Source organism: Carcharhinus amblyrhynchos, chromosome 5, assembly GCF_965287045.1.
Source record: "Carcharhinus amblyrhynchos chromosome 5, sCarAmb.v2.hapA, whole genome shotgun sequence".
NCBI lineage: Eukaryota > Metazoa > Chordata > Chondrichthyes > Carcharhiniformes > Carcharhinidae > Carcharhinus > Carcharhinus amblyrhynchos.
In genome coordinates, this window is record NC_137328.1 from 94,961,159 (window position 1) to 94,980,814 (window position 19,656).

A 19,656-nucleotide genomic window follows, 5' to 3' on the forward strand; every position below is an offset into this window, starting at 1 on the left:
GTTTAAGTGTATTTATTAGTGTAACAACTAGGCTTACATTAACACTGCAACGAAGTTACTGTGAAAATCCATTAGTCGCCACACCCTGATGCTTGTTTTTGGTGCACTGAATTAAGCCTTGCCAATGCACCTTACCATGATGTTTTTCAGATGGTGGGAGGAAACCAAAGCACCTGGAGGAAACCCGTACAGACACGGGTAGAATGTGCAGAGTCCGCAATGACAGTGACCCAAGCTGGGAATCAAACCCAGGTCCCTTGCAGTGAGGCAGCTGTATTAACCACTGTGCCACCCTCATACTGATCTGCACACAACACCAGATTATGGTTGTTTATTGAATATAAAAGTAGGGAGGTCTTGCTGCAGCTGTATAGGGCATTGGTGAGGCCGCAGCTGGAGTACTGTGTGCAGTTTTGGGCGCCGCACCTGCGCAAAGATATTTTGGGCTTGGAGGGAGTGCAGAGGAGGTTTACTAGGCTGATACCGGAGTTGAGGGGGTTGAGCTATGAGGAGAGGCTGAATAAACTGGGCTTGTACTCGTTAGAGTTTAGAGGAATGAGGGGAGATCTCATTGAGACGTATAAGATGATGAATGGGATGGACAGGATAGAGGTGGAGAGACTCTTCCCGCTCAAAAAAGACAGTAGGACTAGGGGGCACAGCCTCAAGATAAAAGGGGGGCGGTTTAGAACGGAGTTGAGGAGGAACTTCTTCACTCAAAGGGTGGTGAATCTCTGGAATTCTCTGCCCGTTGAAGTGGTGGAGGCTGCCTCGCTAAATATTTTTAAGACGCGGGTTGATGGGTTTTTGATAAGAGAGGGGATTAAGGGTTATGGGGAGAAAGCGGGAAAGTGGAACTGAGCAGTGACAGATCAGCCATGATCTTATTGAATGGCGGGGCAGGCTCGAAGGGCTAGATGGCCTACTCCTGCTCCTATTTCTTATGTTCTTATGTTTAATATCACTGCAAATAACTGAACAATCTTGTTTTACGACAGTTATGATGGAGATAGCCCAGTCACTTATTGTAACTAACTCTAACACATCTACATTAACGAGTTGTACCAATTCTTCAACCTTTGAACGAATTGTATATGGCACTGCTCTGGCTTTGAGACTTTAGTTGATGATTAGGCTTTATCTTGAACATCCTTCCTTGAGCAAAGTGTCTATTTGAATATGCTTTTGTATTTATCCAAAAGGTGCTGTAGTTTGTTTTGACATTGACCAATCGATTGGTAGCATTCCAGTTAAGCTTCATCTTCTCCAACCCCATGACCTTCCAAATAGAGCTGGGAAGTTACCACGGACCAGATGGAGATGCAACTCCTCTGTTTGTCCAGTCAACTCTACGTTGATCATGATATAACTTTTTAATGTACTAACTAACAACTTGAGACTGCTCAGAGATATATTTTTTTTTACCGTCTTCCCAGTACTCCTCTTTTTACCCCAGAGTCCACCAACTAGATGTATTTTTTTTCCAAATGGTCCCAGCCATAAGCAGAGCACCCCTCCTTTTCAAATATACCAGGTACTGCCTGGAATTTCACCCTTATCTGATTGATATAGCCCCACCTTTTAAAACCAGAGCATTCACCCTTTTTCAATTGCCTAGTGAGTCTCCCATTCTGCCACGACACACTACAACATGTGAAGATCCTTCAGCTTAAAAGGAGTCTACTCATTTTTTTTTCCTCCAGTAAGGAACGCTTTTTTTCCTTTTTCTAAATTGGTCTTCGTACACTGGCATTTCAATTTTTAATCCTTTTGTTGATTTTCCCCAGCCTAACATTCAAAGTGCAAGAATCCACAATGTTTTTTTCTCCCTCTTAGGATCTTTTCCTGATGAAAAAAATCTTAACCTCATCAACAATTTTCTTTTTTTAACGTCCCAACTATGTTAGGGGTGGTGGGTTTTTACACAAGGAAAAGATATTACCGCACCTAGATTCAAAATAACAACGAGGTTTATTGAAGGACCTGTTGTTATACAGAGTAGATATTGAAATTAAGTAGGAGCCTGTGAAACACCGCCAATGACAGCACCATCAAATCATATAACCAGCTCTTAAAGCAATCATGCAACCATTTATGACAAACTTATTGAATTAAAGTTGTAGTATTTTAAATAAAGTAATTAATTTTACTGATGCAATTGGCCACTTCTGCACTTCCAAGATAGATATTTAACATCAGCCTCCTTGGTCAGTGACAATTGTATCTAGTTTTAAAACTCATTTAACATGTTTATAGTTCCAATAAAAAATGAGGACTGGACAGAGGAGTAGATTCATGAGAAACTTGTTTCACTGCTGGGCATGGTGGAATGAAAAATGTTCTTTTGTGCAGCAAAGCTATATGAATTGATATAATCAATTGGATCAATGATCAGAAAATAAATTAGAACTAAAAGTAAAATCCATTTGTATTTCATATCTAACTCCAAAGCAGCTTCTATCTGACATCTGTATAACTTTGATATTAAGCACTTCAATCTCCTCAGACCAATTTGTTCTTATCTGTAGGATTATATAGGATATGTGGCACAAAAACAGCCATTCAGCTCAGTCACTCCATGCCAGTGTTTATGCTCTACTTGAGTTTCCTCTCATCTTTCCTTATCTAATCTACCATCATAACTCTATTTCCTTCTCACTCTTACACTTGTCAACTTAAATGCACCTACACTATCTGCTTCAATCACTCTGTGGTAGCAAGTTCCATTTTCTTAGCACTCTAGGTAAAGAGGTTTCTTCTGAATTCGCTGATGAATTTCTTGATTATCTTATACTGATGGCCTTTCGTTCCCTTCTAGACTTTTGTGTTTTTGAATCTGTTGCCAACTGAGTGTAGGAGAACATCCACTATCCACCACCTTAAACTTTCACTCATTGCACCTTTGGTGAACAGTGGGAGAATTATGTACCATCTACAAGACACGTCGCAGCAACTCACCAACCTAGCTTTGACAACACCTTCTAAACTTGTGACCTCTTTCAACTAGAAGGACATGGGCAACTAGATATCTGAGAACACACCATCTGCAGATTCCTCTTCAAGTCACACACCATTCTGACTTGTAATTATGTCACCATTCCTTCACTGGTGCTGGGTCAAAAAACGTGGAACTCCTTTCCTAAAAGCACTGTGGGTGTACCTAAGCCACATGGACTGCAGAAGGTGGGTCATTACCTACTTCTCAAAGGAAGCAAGTGATGGACAACAAATACTTACCTGGTCACATCCAAGAACTAATAAGAAGATAACTTATTCTAAGGTTTTGCAATTATTGCTAAAAATAGGGCAAGTGAGATCAAAGTTCACAGAATCCTACACTGCTGAAGGCGGCTATTCGGCCGATCGAGTCTGCACCAACCACAATCCCACCGAAGCTGTATCCCCATAATCCCATGCATACCCTAGCTAGTCCCCCTGACACTAAGGGGCAATTTTGCATGGCTAATCCACCTAATTGGACTGTGGGAGGAAACCAGAGCATCTGGAGGAAATGCATGCAGACACGAGGAGAATGTGCAAACTCCACACAGTCAGTGACCCAAGCCAGGAATCAAACCTCGTCCCTGGTGGTATGAGGCAGCAATGCTGACTGCTGTGCCACCTGTTCCTGAGCTTCCAATAATAATGGAAAAAAATCTAGTCTTTTATTGAAGCAATACACAAATCAATTAATCCAGTTTTGGAGCTACTATTCACCTGCTAGGTTTCAAAAGGGTCCAATGAGTGCAGCAACATCAAAATACAGTCCACTGATGTGTGGTGACATTTGGAAGTCACTGCTATGTTAAAAGTGCCATATAAATTAAGGCTGTTATAAAAATATTATCTCTGGTCTGTGACTTTCATGTTTACTGCCTGCCTTAATTCACTGTTTTGAGGTTCAAAGAGATCAAAGTAGATTCTTGACTTGTCAAAGTTCTCCCTGACATACAGCATATCTTCCACAGTGTGCAAATCTTCCTTTGCCGTCCATACAGTCAGACTGTACCTGTATTAAAACAAGATTACTCAATTAGGATAGACTGACAATATAGGCTGTCAATAAAACACATCAAAACAAAAAGATATAGAACAGATTTGATACTAAGTTGCTTAGTTCAAAATGTACTCATCCAGAATCTGCAATATGTGGATGCAATTATCTTTTAACACCATTTCATATCATGTTCTGTCTCTATCACCTCCTTATGGGTTAGAATCAACGTTCTGTTCTTTATCTCCTTTTTCCTATCATTTTCGTGAACAGATTTAGAAGTTAACTATGTAAATAAAACAAAAGAAAAAATGCTTGAAATCTGCATTCAGAGACATTTAGAATTTAATTGAGCTGAAGAATTATTTTACCTTTCTGATTGTTGCAGCAACCAATGCAGCTGTGGCCAGGATGGACGAACTAGTGCTGCTCTAACTGGGAATGTTACTGGCTGGGAAAGCGTCTGACAAATTTGCTCCATCTCCTTCACCATCTCCCAGGTGTAGCCTGTTTGCAAAGGTATGTCCAATTTTAAAGATTTTCTTCTTTGGTTTTAAATTATGTTTACACTTTCAACAAAATGATTTGGAAAAAGTAGCAAAATTAGAGTTTTGAGAAAAACTCAAAAAGGCAAAAGTAGTGGGGTTTTGGTGCTCCTTAGCAGAGAAGAATGTCACATTGTAAATATGGTCTCATACGAATAGTTGGCGGGAGGTGTAACTATAGCATAATGGTTTACAATGAGAGTTTTCATTATAAATGTACAGACAGGAATTCAGAAACATAAAATTTAACTGTGAGTGTGCACAGTGCAGCACATTTAACACAGGTGGATCAATCGTCAGTTTTTTATGGTTTTGCTATTAACTGAGGTTAGGATGCACCAAGAGACTTAAGACAGATAGCTGGATTTGTGGATGGATTTACACATTTATTTCTGAATGGCATTTGAATAATCATGTAATAACGATTAACACATTTATTTACTCAAAACTCGAGAGGACAGTACTGAAGATCTGCCAATTGTGCACAGGTTATGGCAATGTTTAACAGACAGTAATTCCCCCCAAATATTAATCTTCCAACCACCTCCAACATAGCAATCCTCTTGGAAGTCTGGGTTCCTGTAACTCTCGCCTCTAGAGCATCCCCACTTCTTTTGCGCTTCCATTGGCATTAATCACATGCCTTCAGTTGTCCAGGACTAAGCTCTGGATTCACAAGTAAACAAGAGTAGGCGATAGGGCCAATTGAGCCTGCTCTTCCATTCAATACGATCAATGTTGGTTTTGGGCTTCAACTTGACTTTGCTACCAATGCCCTTTGTCCCTTAATACCCTTAGACACCAAAATCTGTCTATGTCAGCCTTAACTTATTCAAAGAAGGAGCAGCTAAAACCCTCAGGGCTCAAGAATTCCAATTGTTCACAACCCTTAGGTCTAGTAATTTCTCATTTCAGTCCTAAATGATTGAATCCTTATGCTGAGACTGTGCCCCCATGTTTCAGATTCCTGGACCAATGAAAACACACTTTCAATGTTTACCCTATTCAGTCCCTTCACGGTCTAGCATGTTCCAATTAGATCGCCTCTCATTCTTATACACTCCTGAGAATATAAGTCTGATTAACTATGTCTTTTACCACAGTAAAACTCCCTTCATCCAAAGGATCATGTTAGTGAGCCTATGCTGTACCATCTTCAATGCAAGGACAGCCTTTCTTGACAATGGAGGCCAAGACTGCACACAGCATTCCTTTTCTAAACTTTGCTATCGCTCTCTGTCTTCCTTTAGATGCCTTCTGCAAGTCTGTAGGGACTTACCAAAGATACGTAGACAGCACCATCCAAACCCACGACTATGAACATCTAGGAGAACAAGAGCGGGAGACTCATGGAAACATAACCACCTAAAGTTCCATTCCAAGCTGCTCACTATCCTGACCTGGAAATAGATCGCCATTCCTTCACTGTTGCTAGATCCAATGTCTCCTCCTTTGGTGTGGTGTAAACGTTTGGGCAATTTCTCCACCATCCCCACCAACTCCAGCCTCCAGCATGTCACTATCAAACACATCTTCCTCTATCAGCATTCCACAGGGACTGCTCCTTCCGTGACACTGTAGTCCACTCCTCCCTCACTGTCCAGGTCCTCATCCCTTTCCCATGCAACTGCAGAAGAAGCAACAGCTGCCTCTTTAGCTCCTCCCTCCTCAATGTCCAAGACCCTAAACACTCCTTCCTGGTGAAGCAACATTACACTTCCTTCAATTTGGTCTAACACATTCGCTGCTTCCAATGAGGTCTCCTCTAAGTTGGGAGATTAAACAGATTGGATGACCACTTTGCAGAAAACCTTTGCTCATTCCATAAGCATGTCCCCAACCTTCCTGTCATTTGCCATTTCAACTCACTATTTTGCTCTATATCCACATGTTCACCCTCAGCCCGCTGCAATATTCCAGTGGAAGCCCAACACAAACTGGAGCAGCAGCAACTTATTTTCTGAGTAGGCAATTTCCTGGACTTAACATCTTTAAGCATCATTTGACACTGAATGACATTACCATCACTGAATTTCCCACTATCTACATCGTGGGGATTACCATTGATCAGGAAGTGAACAGGATTAGCCATCTAAATACTGTGGCTACAAGGATGCGTCAGAGGGTAGGAATCCTGTGGTGAATAACTCACCTCTGGTTGCACCCTCACCCCCCTGGATGCAGATGCAGGGACTAAATGAGGCTGCATAGACAGCACCATCCAAACCCACGACCACTATTGTCTCAAAGGACAGACGCATGAAAACATAACCACCTGGAAGATCCCCTCTAAGCTGCTCATCATCCTCACTTGGAAGTAAATCACCGTTCCCTCACTATTGCTAGGTCAAAATTCTGGAATTTCCTCTCTAACAGTGCTGTGGGTGTCCCTGCACTACATGAACTGCACCAGTTCAAGAAGGCAGCTCACCAACGCCTTCTCAAGGGCAATTAGGAATGGGCAATAAATGGGCCTAGCCAGAGGTACCCACGTCCCATGAATGAATTAAAAAAGATTATCACCGCATTGGACTAAGTACAGATCAAAAAATATGTAGCATGGATGACACAATAACTGTGGAAGACTATAATCTTCTTATGGACTGGACAAGTCAAATTGGAAAATGTAGCTTGGAAGACTAGTATGTCAGATACATTCAGGACACAGTGGTGAACAACTGCTGAATTGGAAGCGATGTGATTAAATTGAAACAAGGAAAGGAGTATAAATGTGGAAGATGGGGAATTGACAAAGTTTATTTGGAAAATCAAAATACAGAAAATGATAAACACCAAGGTCAAATAATGGCCCATATTGAGATAATGAGAAAGTTGCTGAGGTAAATGGCATATACGTTTAAATACAACAGGGATAAAGGGTCACAAATTAGAAGTATGATAAACACATCAATAAATGACCTCAGCATTTGCTGTTGTGTATAGGTGCAGACTGAGGCAGTCAAATAGCATAAGTATAGATCATGTATACTTTTAAAGTTAGAGTGCTCTTCAGATATTAGAAGACCATTTGCATGGATGGTGATCAATGATGATCCATGAAGATTATAAATCTGATCAACTTGAACAAGATTTTGTAAAGTTGTATTAACATAAAATAAACAGATTTCCAGTAATTTGCTATAATTTAGGTTGTATTAATTGCTTGCCATTAAATGCAATATTGAAGAACAGTTGTCATACGTTAGTCAATGTATGTTAGAATTTGTTTAAACCCACTAGGCCTGAATCATCTGGAGATTTTGTTGCCAGATTGACAATACTTTTGTTACAAGCATAACCAAAGATAATCTGCTAACATCAGATTATGTTAGCAAGGATTATGGGAACTGGGTTATCAAATGCCTTTTGGGTGATGGGATAGATGGTTAACAGTGACCTCAAAATTTATGCATGAATACTTATGATAAAAAAAATTACATTTCAACCAAACTAAATATGGAAAATCAGGTCTCCCTGTATCTGAGAAACTATGGAACTTAACTCAACGAATTTATATCACTAGCCATTACTTCCTGATTCATCAAGTCTTTGTTCCTATTCCTTCTGTAATCAATAATATCCTGTATCAATAGTACAGTTAGCATGTATGACTAACAGCTCATTAAGATTTAGTAATGTAATAAAAGAATGAGTATTTTAGACAGTGATAACTATATCCAAATAACAATCTGAAGCTAAAGAGTCTGGTATTTGACCGTTATTGAAATGAAAACAACAAACAATATGATATCATATTCAAAGTATCTTTCAATGAACTAATTTCTCAAACGCTAGCTGCATATTGCATTCATGGTGCACCCTGTTAGAATATAACCAATGATAACATTGGATCTGTTAGTGTGACTAATAACAAGCTGCAAGGGTCAGCTGACCCAGTAAACTATGTAACCAATGACAAAATGTGGTGGTCAGCTGACTCAGTATAAATATAAAATTGAGAAGAGCTTGGAATAGCCCACAGTGAGACCTCATGTGTTGGAGTAGTTAAATTTCTTTAGTAAACTTTCTCTTTGATTTATAAGTTGGAGTAAGTCTTTTATTTCATTGCCTACAACACTGGATCAACATTCACACCCATATATAACCATATGAATTCCACATACTTGGCCAATAATTATGCTAATTATTTTTATAAATGTACTATCCTTACCATTATTTCTTTGGTCATCCAATATTTCGGTTGTCCATCCCAGAGACAGTGTTACATCTGTTAAATATGAAGTCACTGTGCGTAAAAAGTCATTTGCAAGTGTTGTAGTACTGCTTTCATTTGGTCCAGGAAGAATATCTGCATTGATCCAAACTGGTCGTGTGAGAAGATCCTTCATTGATACCAACATTTTCATTGCGGGTTCCACAGCCAATATACTGCCAATGACAAAGAACATAATTTTACTACCAAGTAGTTTAATCTCTCAGTAATGTCACAAACTCACTCAAAAGATGCAGCTGATGGTTCTTTCTACAAGATAAAATGGAGGAAAACGCACTTCCTGCCACAGCAAAAGGAATCAAATAACTATAAATCTGGAGAAATGAAGAACGATACTTCAAATGATCTCAGGACCTATTCATATTACATTATTTTATTTGTTCATGTGACATTGGTGTCACCGGCAAAGCCAACACCTACTGCTATCCCTAATTGCCTTTGAGAAGGCGTTGGTGAGTGGTAAGTACAATAACAATGCTATTAAAGGAGAATGTTCTAGGATTTTGACCCAGTGAAGGGATGGAGATATATTTTCAAGTCAGGATGATGTGTGACTAGGAAAGAAACTTGGAGTTGGTTGTGTGCAGGTTATAGGTTAGGAAAACATGTCAAAGGAACTTGGGTGAATTGCTGCAGCACACCTTGTGGATGATGCCCAATATAATGGCGCGGTCTGGGAGGAGGGACTGAATGTTTAAGGCAGTGGATGGAAAACCAATTAAACGGGTTCCTTTATCTTGAATGGTGTAGGCTTCCCCAGCATTGTTGGATTTGCAGTGCAGTAGAAAGGTTTTAAGAGTCAGGAAGTGAGTTACTTGCCACAGGATTCCCAGTCTCTGACTTGTCTTGTAGGCATATGGCTTATCAAGCTGTTTCCAGTCAATGATGATTTCTAGGATTTTGATGGTGGTAATGCCATTTAACATCAAGTGGAAATTGTTAGATTCGCTCTCATAGGAGATTATCATAAACTGCTACAAATGTTACTTGTTGTTTATCAGATCGAGCCTGAATGTTTTCCAGGTCTTGCTGCATGCGGGCACAGTCCACCTTCCCAAAGGACAGCATCATTAATAGACAAGGCCACTGGATATCAGTTGATCATTTTTGAGAAACTCAGTTACACTATAGAATAAGGTCCTGTTTTAAAAAATAAGATGGCTATCAACAGCCACATTGGGCAAATGTCCAAAACTGCACTGCTTCCTTTTCAGTTATTGCTAAATTTGCTATCCTAAATAGAAAATAGGATTTAAAAATTAAGTTTTTAGAACTCATTTACACAAATAATGTTATCTGATGACAAAACAAGTGTTTTCAATATAAATGCAGCTCAGTATCATCTTGAGTAAATACAGCCTCCAGCTGCCTTCTGCTACATTGGATGGAAGAGGGTTTGTTGTCAAAAATCAGTGATCTCTAAAATTAATAAAGTGATTTCATGGTTGTACCTTTTGAAATCCAGCTTGATCCCTTTGTCAGATTGCAGTACCTCATTCAACCAATTATGCAATGTGTTGTCACTATCAGTTTCAGGTGGATGGGCCATGATTGGTTCTCCTCTATGTGACCCCTGGCTCCCAAAAAGGACATCTGCTTCAATCATATGCGCATCACCTGCGTGTTCATTTCAAAATAATGCATTATTTAATAGTGGATGCCCAGTACAAACCTAATTTATACATTTAAGTTACAGTCAGCCACAGAGACCACTGCAGCAATCTAGGATTCTAATGCTACAAGGAAGCCTTCCAACGTCTTCCATTTTTCTGTTTGAAGTAGAGAATCCAAGCGGTTTATTTCCAATACCAGGTATGCCAGCAATGGTGTGAGATTTGCTTGAAAAACTTGTAAGATGTTAAATCTGTGAGAATTGATCATGAGTGGAATTTCCAGATCTGACTTCTGTCTATATCTCTGACGTTTCTTTTTAAAAATCAACATCATATCGACTACACAGTATTACAAAAGCAAAGTATTGCAGATGCTAGAAATCAGAAATAAAAACAGAATCTTTTGAAAATATTCAGGTTAGGCAGTATCAGAGAAATACAGAGCTAATACTGTAGGCTGAAAAGGTCATCAACCTGAAATCTTAACGTTGTTTCTTTCCTCACAAATGTTTTGTTTTTATTTTAAGCTACAGTATCGGTGGATGGATTCTGAAGTTCCTTTAGCAATTCAAGGTACTATAGTGGATATTAAGAGCCACAGGGACACTTTGTAAAAATAGAATTTATGAAACAAATGCAGGTTAAGATTATAACCATCTAAACAAAATAGTATAAACAATCATTCAGTTATATTTAAAAACAAATTGCAAGATAATTTGTAGGTACAACATAAATTTCCACTTAAAAGTTTTCAAAAATTATATTGTAGGCCTTAAAAACATTGAGGTATTCAGAAAATCTCGATGTGTTCTCATTTATAACACTTGTATTTCTGAACATGCATCAAACAAATATCTCAAATAATACTGAGAAATTCAATATTTTTATTTTGCTTTCTACAAGCAAGGCATTATAGAAGAACATTAATGTTGTAGTAAATATATCTGAATGTAAACAAACATACAAAATTAGGCCCCTCGAGCCTGCTGCACCATTCAATAAGATCATGGCTGATCTACTTGTAACTTCAACTCCACATTGCTGCCTATCCCTGATAACCTGTCACCCCCTTTAATCAAGAATCAATCTAGCTCTGCCTTAAAAATGTTCAAAGATTCTGCTTTCACTGCCTTTTGAGTTCCAAAGACTCTCAACCCTCCGACAGAAAAAAGTTCTCACTAGTCTTAAATGAGTGACCCTTATTTTTAAAAAAGTGACTCTAGTTCTAGATTCTCCCACAAGAGGAAACATCCTCTTCACATCCACCCTGTGTCAATACCTCTTAGGATCTTAAAGGTTTTGATCAAGTTGCTTCTTATATTTATTCTTCTGAACTGGACTGGATACAAATCCAACTTTTACTTGTAAAACAACCTGCCCATTCCTGGTATTAGTCTCGTTATCCTTCTTTAAATTGTTTCTCACATATTTGCATCTTTCCTTAAATAAGGAGACCATTACAGTACATAATACTCCAGATGTGGTCTCACCAATGCTCTGTACAACAGAAGCATAATCTCCCTACTTTTGTAATCAATTCCCATCACAATAAGCCATAACATTCTATTAGCTTTCCTAATTACTTGCTGTACCTTTATACCAGCCTTTTGTTATTCATGCACTGGAACAACCACATCCTTCTGCACTCCAGAGTTCAATATGAGTCTTAAGGTTTGACTTTTCATCCCAATTGAAGTTAAATTTTTATTCATCCATCTACACCTTGCCCTTCACCCATTCACAGGGGTTGCCATAGCAGTTAACAATCTCAATCGTCAAGCCACCAAGAAGATCAATGAGCATTTCTGGACACGTCATCCCCTTGGTAAAAGGGTGCTGGAACTAATATTGCCTTGCTTAGATTAGTGTAGCGAGGAATTCACAGAGAACTGGACATTTTCTTCCATGGCAAAAGAACAATGGTATACATCAAAATAGCTTTTCCTCTCTGATATTATCATACCCTTCAATGCTTCTTCCATTTGTGCTTTTCTGTTGGCGGCATGATACCAGATGATTTCCACTGCATCTTTTGAATGGATTCTTCTCTGTTTAAAGAAGTACTCCACTGCATTTTCACCACCACCATCTAACAAACAAAATAGTTTCACTTTAGCATATGATGAAGTAATTTGGAAGAAAATAACACTGGCATTTTTTTTCATGTCCTTATGTCATGAATGCTGAACTATAAGATAGTAATATGAATTTTAAAACATACATTTAAACAAAAAATAAAACAAATAGTTCTAAAAAGGGAGGTGGTGAATTTCTGGTAAACACCTTCACTTGGAGAAATGCCCAAATGGCTTTGGGTTGCCATGGTTGAGAAGGGATAGAAAATCAAATAAAAATCCATTAAGGTGGCGAGCTGCAGTTTTCAAAGACCTTTTTGAGAAGGTCACACTCAGAACAAAAGCTACCACTATAGAGCAGAAAGGATTGCTTGTTTTTGTTTAAAAAGAAAGGAAAAAGAACAGATGGGGCTCCTGAAGATTTAGGAAATGGGGCTACAGTTAGAAACTAAAGGCTTGTAATTGTATAGTCCCTTCAACGGCTACAGGACATCCTAAAAGGTGTTACAGTCAATGAAATATTTTTAAAGTGTAGTTACTATTGTGGTGGCCAATTTGTGCACAGCAAGGTCTCACAAATGACAATATGATAATGAACACAATCAGTTTTTGTGACAAAGGTCATCCAGACTCAAAACGTTAGCTCTGTTCTCTCTCCACAGATACTGTCAGACTTGCTGAGATTTTCCAACATCTTCTATTTTTAGATCAGTTTTCGAAACGTTGATTGAAAGAACTTTCAAAACAGTGCCGGGAAAACTTATGTTTATCTGATGGTGATTCAAATGAAAGGTCATGACCTGAAACGTTAATTCTTTTTCTTTCTCCACTGATTTGACTAGCATTTTCTGAATCTATTTTACTGTAGATGGGAACTTGGTTTAATTTTCGATTCCAACTTGTGACACTAATAAACTTTAAACTGAGCTACAGCCGTACACAAGAATGGGCACAAATACAGGTGATGGGCCCCTTCTGTGGTGGAATCTCTTGAGAAATACAGGGAAAATAAACAGTGCTTTAAAATTTCTACACTGATTAAGCTCCAAAATAGTTTTAGGTTGACCTACAGCAGGGACGTAAGGATGCTGGTACAGTAATTAGTTAGTAAATCCCAATATATTTATTTTTGTTAAATGATGAGAACTCAAGTATTTGAAATGGTCACAAAGGCCTGTGAAACCTGAGCAACTCACACCTGGAACCTCTAACGGTCCAACTGACAGTGACCCTACTATTTACATACTCCAATGCACTAGTGCAATCTTCAGACACCTAAGGGACAGAGTGTTTGAAGCCTGAGACCTTAACTCCTGCACCATACTTAAGGTCGACAGAGCAACCGTGGCTCCCGCCCTCCTTTAAGCTCACAAAACAAGGTGTATTGCTGAAGCACAACTTAAGCGCAAGCTGCGCAAGTCCAAAGCCACCAGCGCAACAACTACAGTGTCTACACAGGTCTGTCCAATACGTGCCAGGACATTCCGTGCCTGAATTGGCCTGATCAGTCATCTTCGGACACACTGCAACCAGCCTCAAAATGACTAATGGTGTCGAGGGTCGAAGTCCTCATCGATGACGATGGATGAACAACAACAAATGCATCAGAAACATGGACAATGTACAGCAGACACCACAAATCCCTGGAAAGGTATCACCAACATTGTCTCCGCAAATTCCTGGAAATCCATGACAGAATAGGTCTACCAACATGAGCACCCTCTCTCAGGCCGATATCCCCAGCATCGAGGCACTGATCACGCTCGACTAGCTGCGATGTGTGGGCCACATTGTCCACATGTCCAACACAAGACTCACAAAACAAGTGCTCTACTCCACAATAGCAAGTGATCACTAGGACAGAGGGAACGCTGCAAGGACACTCTAAAAATTTCCCTCAATAAACACAACATTCCCATCGACACATGGGAATCACTTGCCTTAGACCATAAGACTTGGGAACAGAATTAGGCCCATTAAGTCTGCTCTGCCATTCAATCATGGTTGATATTTTTCTCGTCTCCATTCTCATAACCCTTGATTAAGAACCTATCTTAAAGACACTCAATGACTTGGTCTCCACAGCCTTCTGTGGCAAAGAATCCCACAGATTCAACACACTTTAGCTGAAGAAATTCCTCCTCATCTCTGTTTTAAAAGATCATCCCTTTAGTCTGAGGTTATGCCCTGTGGTTCTAGCTTTTCTACTAATGGAAAAATCCTCTCCATGTCTATTCTATCCAAGCCTTGCAGTATCCTGTAAGTTTCAACAAGATCCCCCTCATCCTTCTAAACTCCAATGAGTACAGACCCAGAGTGCTCAGCCATTCTGCTTAACGCAAGCTCTTAATTCCAGGGATCATTCTTCTGAACCTCCTCTGGATCCTTCCCAAGGGCAGCACATCCTTCCTCAGATACGGGGCACAAAACTGCTCACATGACTCCAAATGGGGTCTGACAAGAGCCTTATACAGCCTCTGTAGCTCAGCCTTCAACACCATTTTTCCCACAAAACTCATCTCCAAACTCCGTGGCCTAGACCTTGGCAAGTCCCTCTGCAACTGGATCTTGAACTTTTTAACTCACAGATCACAAACAGTAAGGATGGACAACACCACCACAATCCTCCACAATCATCCTCAACACCAGTACCCCAAAAGACTGTGTTCTCAGCCCCCTTCTATACTCCTTGTACGCCTATGACCGTGTGGCCAAATTCTCCCCCAATTTGATTTTCAAGTTTGCTGACAACACCACCGTAGTGGGTCGGATCTCAAACAATGACAAGATAGAGTACAAGAATGAAATAGAGAATCTGGCAAATTGGTGCAGTGACAATAATCTCTGCCTCAATGTTAACAAAACAAAGGAGATCATCATCAACTTCAGGAGGCGTAGAGAACATGCCCCTGTCTACATCAACGAGGTCAAAGAAGAAAGGGTTGAGAGCTTCAAATTTTTAGGTGTCCAGATCACCAACAATCTGTCCTGATCCCCTCAAGTCAACACTGTAGTTAAGGAAGCCTACCAATGCTGCTACTTTCTCAGAAGACTAAGGAAATTTGGTATGTCAGCGACAACTCTCATCAACTTTTACAGATGCACCATAGAAAGCATTCTTTCTGGTTGTGTCACAGCTTGGTATGGCTCCTGCTCTGCCCAAGACTGCAAGGAACTACAAAAGGTTGTGAATGTCACCCAAACCAACATGCGAACCAGCCTCCCATCTATTGGCTCTGCCTACACTTCCCGCTAATTCGGCAAAGCAGCCAGTGTAATAAGGACCCTACGCACCCCGGATATTCTCTCTTCCACCTTCCTTTGTCAGGAAAAAGATACAAAAGTCTGAGGTTACATACCAATCAACTCAAAAACAGCTTCTTCCCTGCTGCTGTCAGATGTGTGAATGGACTTATCTTGCAATCAGTTGATCTTTCTCTACACCTTAGCTATGACTGTAACACTATATGCTGCACACTCTCGTTTCCTTTTCTATGAATGGTATGTTTTGTCTGTATACCGCACAAGAAAAAATACTTTTCACTGTATGTTAATACAATAATAAACCAAATCAAATCAGAAGTACACCCCTGCTTAAAAGCAAATTACTGCGGATGCTGGAATCTGAAATCAAAAGAGAAAATGCTGGAAAATCTCAGCAAGTCTGGCAGTAAGGAGAAAAAAGAGCTGGCGTTTTGAGTCGAGATGACCCTTTGTCAAAGCACATACGTCCCTGGTCTTGTATTCTAGTCCTCTCGCCTCTCAACATGAATGCTAACATTGCATTTGCCTTTCTAACTGCCGATTGAACCTGCATGTTAACCTTAAGAGAATCTTGAACAATGACTCCAAGTCCCTTTGTGCCTCTGATTTCCAAAGCATTTCCCCATTTAGAAAATAGTCTATGCCTCATTCCTCCTTCCAAAGTGCATAATCTCACACTTTTCCACCTCATTTAACCTGTCCAAGTCCTTCTGCAGCCCCTCTGCTTCCTCAATGCTACCTGTCCCTGTACATACTTTTGTATCATCTGCAAACTTAGCAACAGTGCCTTCAATTCCTCTTCCAATTGTTAATGTCTATTGTGAAAAGTTGTCATCCCAGCACTGACCCCTGAGGCACACCACTTGCCATCCTGAAAAAGAACCCTTTATCCCCACTCTCTGACTCTGCCAGTCAGCCAATCCGCTATCCATGTCTGGATCTTACATAAGAACATAAGAAATAGGAGCAGGAGTAGGCCATCCAGCCCTTCGAGCCTGCCCCGCCATTCAATAAGATCATGGCTGATCTGTCGCTGCTCAGTTCCACTTTCCCGCCCTCTCCCCATAACCCTTAATCCCCTCTCCTATCAAAAACCCATCAATCCGCGTCTTAAAAATATTTAGCGAGGCAGCCTCCACCACTTCAACGGGCAGAGAATTCCAGAAATTCACCACCCTTTGAGTGAAGAAGTTCCTCCTCAACTCCGTTCTAAACCGTCCCCCTTTTATCTTGAGGCTGTGCCCCCTAGTCCTATTGTCTTTTTTGAGCGGGAAGAGTCTTTCCACCTCTATCCTATCCATCCCATTCATCATCTTATACGTCTCAATGAGATCTCCTCTCATTCTTCTAAACTCTAACGAGTACAAGCCCAGTTTATTCAGCCTCTCCTCATAGCTCAACCCCCTCAACTCCGGTATCAGCCTAGTAAACCTCCTCTGCACTCCCTCCAAGGCCAAAATATCTTTGCGCAAAATATCTTACCCTTAATACCATAGGCTCTGAACCTATTTAACAGTGTCCTACGTGGCATCTTATCAAAGGCTTTCTGGAAATCTAAATCACATCTACTGGTTCTCCTTTATCTAACTTCCTATTACCACAAAGAACTCTAACAGATTTGTCATACATGACTTCCCCTTGAAGAAGCTGTGCTGACTCAGTCCTATTTTATCATGCGCTTCCAGGTACTCCACGGTCTCATCTTTAATAAAGGACTCTAAAACCTTGCCAATGACCGAAGGCTGGTTAACCAGCCTATAATTTCTCATCTGCTGCCTCTCTCCGTTCTTAAACAGTGGTGTTACCTTAGCTACTTTCCAGTCCTCAGGGACACTCCCTGCCTCCAGTGATTCCTGAAGAATCGCCACCAATGCCTCTACAATTTCCTCAGCTATCTCCTTTAGAACCCTGGGGTGTAATCCATCCAGTCCAGGTGATTTATCCACCTTCAGGCCTTTCAGTTTCCCCAGAACTTTTTCCTTATGATGGCCACTACACTCACCTGTGGCCCCTTATTCTCCTGTAGCTTTGGCATCCCGCTGGTATCTTCCACCGTGAAGACTGATGCAAAGTAACTATTCGGTTCCTCTGCCATTTGTTTCCTATTCCTCAGGCACAAAAATGGGAGAAGAAGCATCCGCGAAGGCGTCAATTACCTTGAACATCACCAGGTGGAGTACACAGAGGCTAAGCGGAAAGAGGTGCAAAATCCAGAGTGACCCACCCATCCATTTCTCTTCAAACACCATCTGCTAAACCCAAGGCAGAGTCTGTGGCTCCAGAATCGGACTACTCAATCACCACTGAACCCACTCCCTAGAGTGGAAGCAAGTCATCCTCGAACCTGAGGGATTGCCAAGGAAGAGGTATTTACATAATATTCTCCCTCCCCAAAGGCCACTGAACAGAGTTCTAGCCACAGTAAGAAGTCTTACAACACCAGGTTAAAAATTCCAACAGGTTAATTTGGCAACAAACACTACTGGCTTTCAGCGTGCAGCTCCTTCATCAGGTAAGTAGATCTCCCACTCACTGTCCACAAACCTGAAGAAGGCACAGCGTTTCTGAAAGCTTGTGGGTTTACTATCAAATAAACTGGTTGAACTTTAATCTGGTGTTGTGAGACTTTTTTTTAACTGTGGTTACCCCAGTCCAACGCCGGCATTTCCACGACTACCACGGAGTGCTAGCCAACAGGCCTCCTGAACGTCAATTTTAAAGGCTGGACTTCCGCTGTTAGTTTGAAAATATGAACAAACTTTTTAAAAAGCATCAATACACAGAAGCATCAGCTTCAACTGTGGGAAGGCATTGGCCACCAATTACCTCCTTTCAGGTCCGCCATTAGGAACCGCTCACTGCGTGCGCAGCTCAAGGCGAGGAGTAGAACTGCCGGCGACCGGTTTTATCCATTGCACGCGCAACCCATACCCGGTAGGCCGGCTGCCGGCAATGAGCTATGCGTGCGCAGCTTAGGCCGGCTGCCGGCACTGCGCACCCTGGCAGGCTGGCTGTCGGCTGCGCGCGCCGCTTAGGCCGAGGCGGAGCAGGCATTTTCGTTCCCTGAAACAAAAGCGAAATAGTGCGAATGCTGGAAACACTTAGCAACTTTGGTAGAGAAAGAAACAGACGACGACGACATGATTTTGGGCATGAAATAGTAACCCAGTTTCTCTCATTATCATTCGACCCTCTGAATTCTTACAGAATTTTCCTTCTCGCTTCTCAGTAACTGATTGGGCAGGAGGCTGAGATTGGTTAATGAGGGAGACACACTTTGATTTTATTATTGTCACATGTATTAACATATAGTGAAAAGTATTGTTTCTTGCACACTATACAGACAAAACATACTATTCGTAGAGAAGGAAACAGGAGAGTGCCAAACGTGGTGTTACCATCACAGTTAGGGTGTAGAGAACGATCAACCTAATGTGAAGTAGGCCCATTCAAAAGTCTGACCGCAGCAGGAAAGAAGTTATTCTGGAGTCAGTTGCTATGACCTCAGACTTTTTGTCTCTTTGTCGGGGCAGTAGGAAGCATGGATAGAGTCAACGCATGGGAGGCTGGTTGTGCATGATGAATTGGGCTACATTCACAACCATTTGTAGTTCCTTGTGGTGTTGGGCAGAGCAGGAGCCAAATCAAACTGTGATACAACCAGAAAAAATTGCTTTCTATGGTGCATCTCAAAGTTGGTGAGAATTGTAAATGACATGCCAGATTTCCTTAATCTTCAAAGGAAAGAGAGGTATTGCTGGGTTTTCTTAACTGCATAATGGGGACCAGGACAGGTTGTTGATCTGGACACCTAAAAACTTGAACTCTCAACCCTTTGATGCAGACAAGGGCACGTTCACAGAATCACTGAAACCCTACTGTACATAAAGAGGCCATTCGGCCCATCGAGTCTGCACCAACCACAATCTCA

The 19,656-nt window shown here is 40.8% G+C and overlaps 1 protein-coding gene across 3 annotated transcripts; it reads right to left on the reverse strand.

Moving 5' to 3' along the window:
* Positions 1–1,952: 1,952 nt before the first annotated feature.
* fam151b (family with sequence similarity 151 member B) lies at positions 1,953–18,634 on the reverse strand. 3 transcript variants are annotated; one of them, XM_080189209.1, is made up of 7 exons: positions 18,552–18,570; positions 17,728–17,833; positions 12,350–12,475; positions 10,225–10,390; positions 8,711–8,928; positions 4,366–4,501; positions 1,953–4,009 (listed from the first exon to the last, which is right to left on the reverse strand). In XM_080189209.1, the coding sequence occupies exons 3-7, from the start codon at positions 12,366–12,368 to the stop codon at positions 3,844–3,846; spliced, it is 705 nt and encodes a 234-aa protein (XP_080045335.1). In that variant the 5' UTR covers positions 12,369–12,475; positions 17,728–17,833; positions 18,552–18,570; the 3' UTR covers positions 1,953–3,843. The 3 variants fall into 3 exon arrangements, with proteins under 3 accessions (XP_080045335.1, XP_080045333.1, XP_080045334.1); XM_080189207.1 differs by lacking the exon at positions 17,728–17,833 and having other exon boundaries at positions 18,552–18,634; XM_080189208.1 differs by lacking the exon at positions 18,552–18,570 and having other exon boundaries at positions 17,728–18,381.
* Between the last annotated feature and the right edge of the window lie 1,022 nt (positions 18,635–19,656).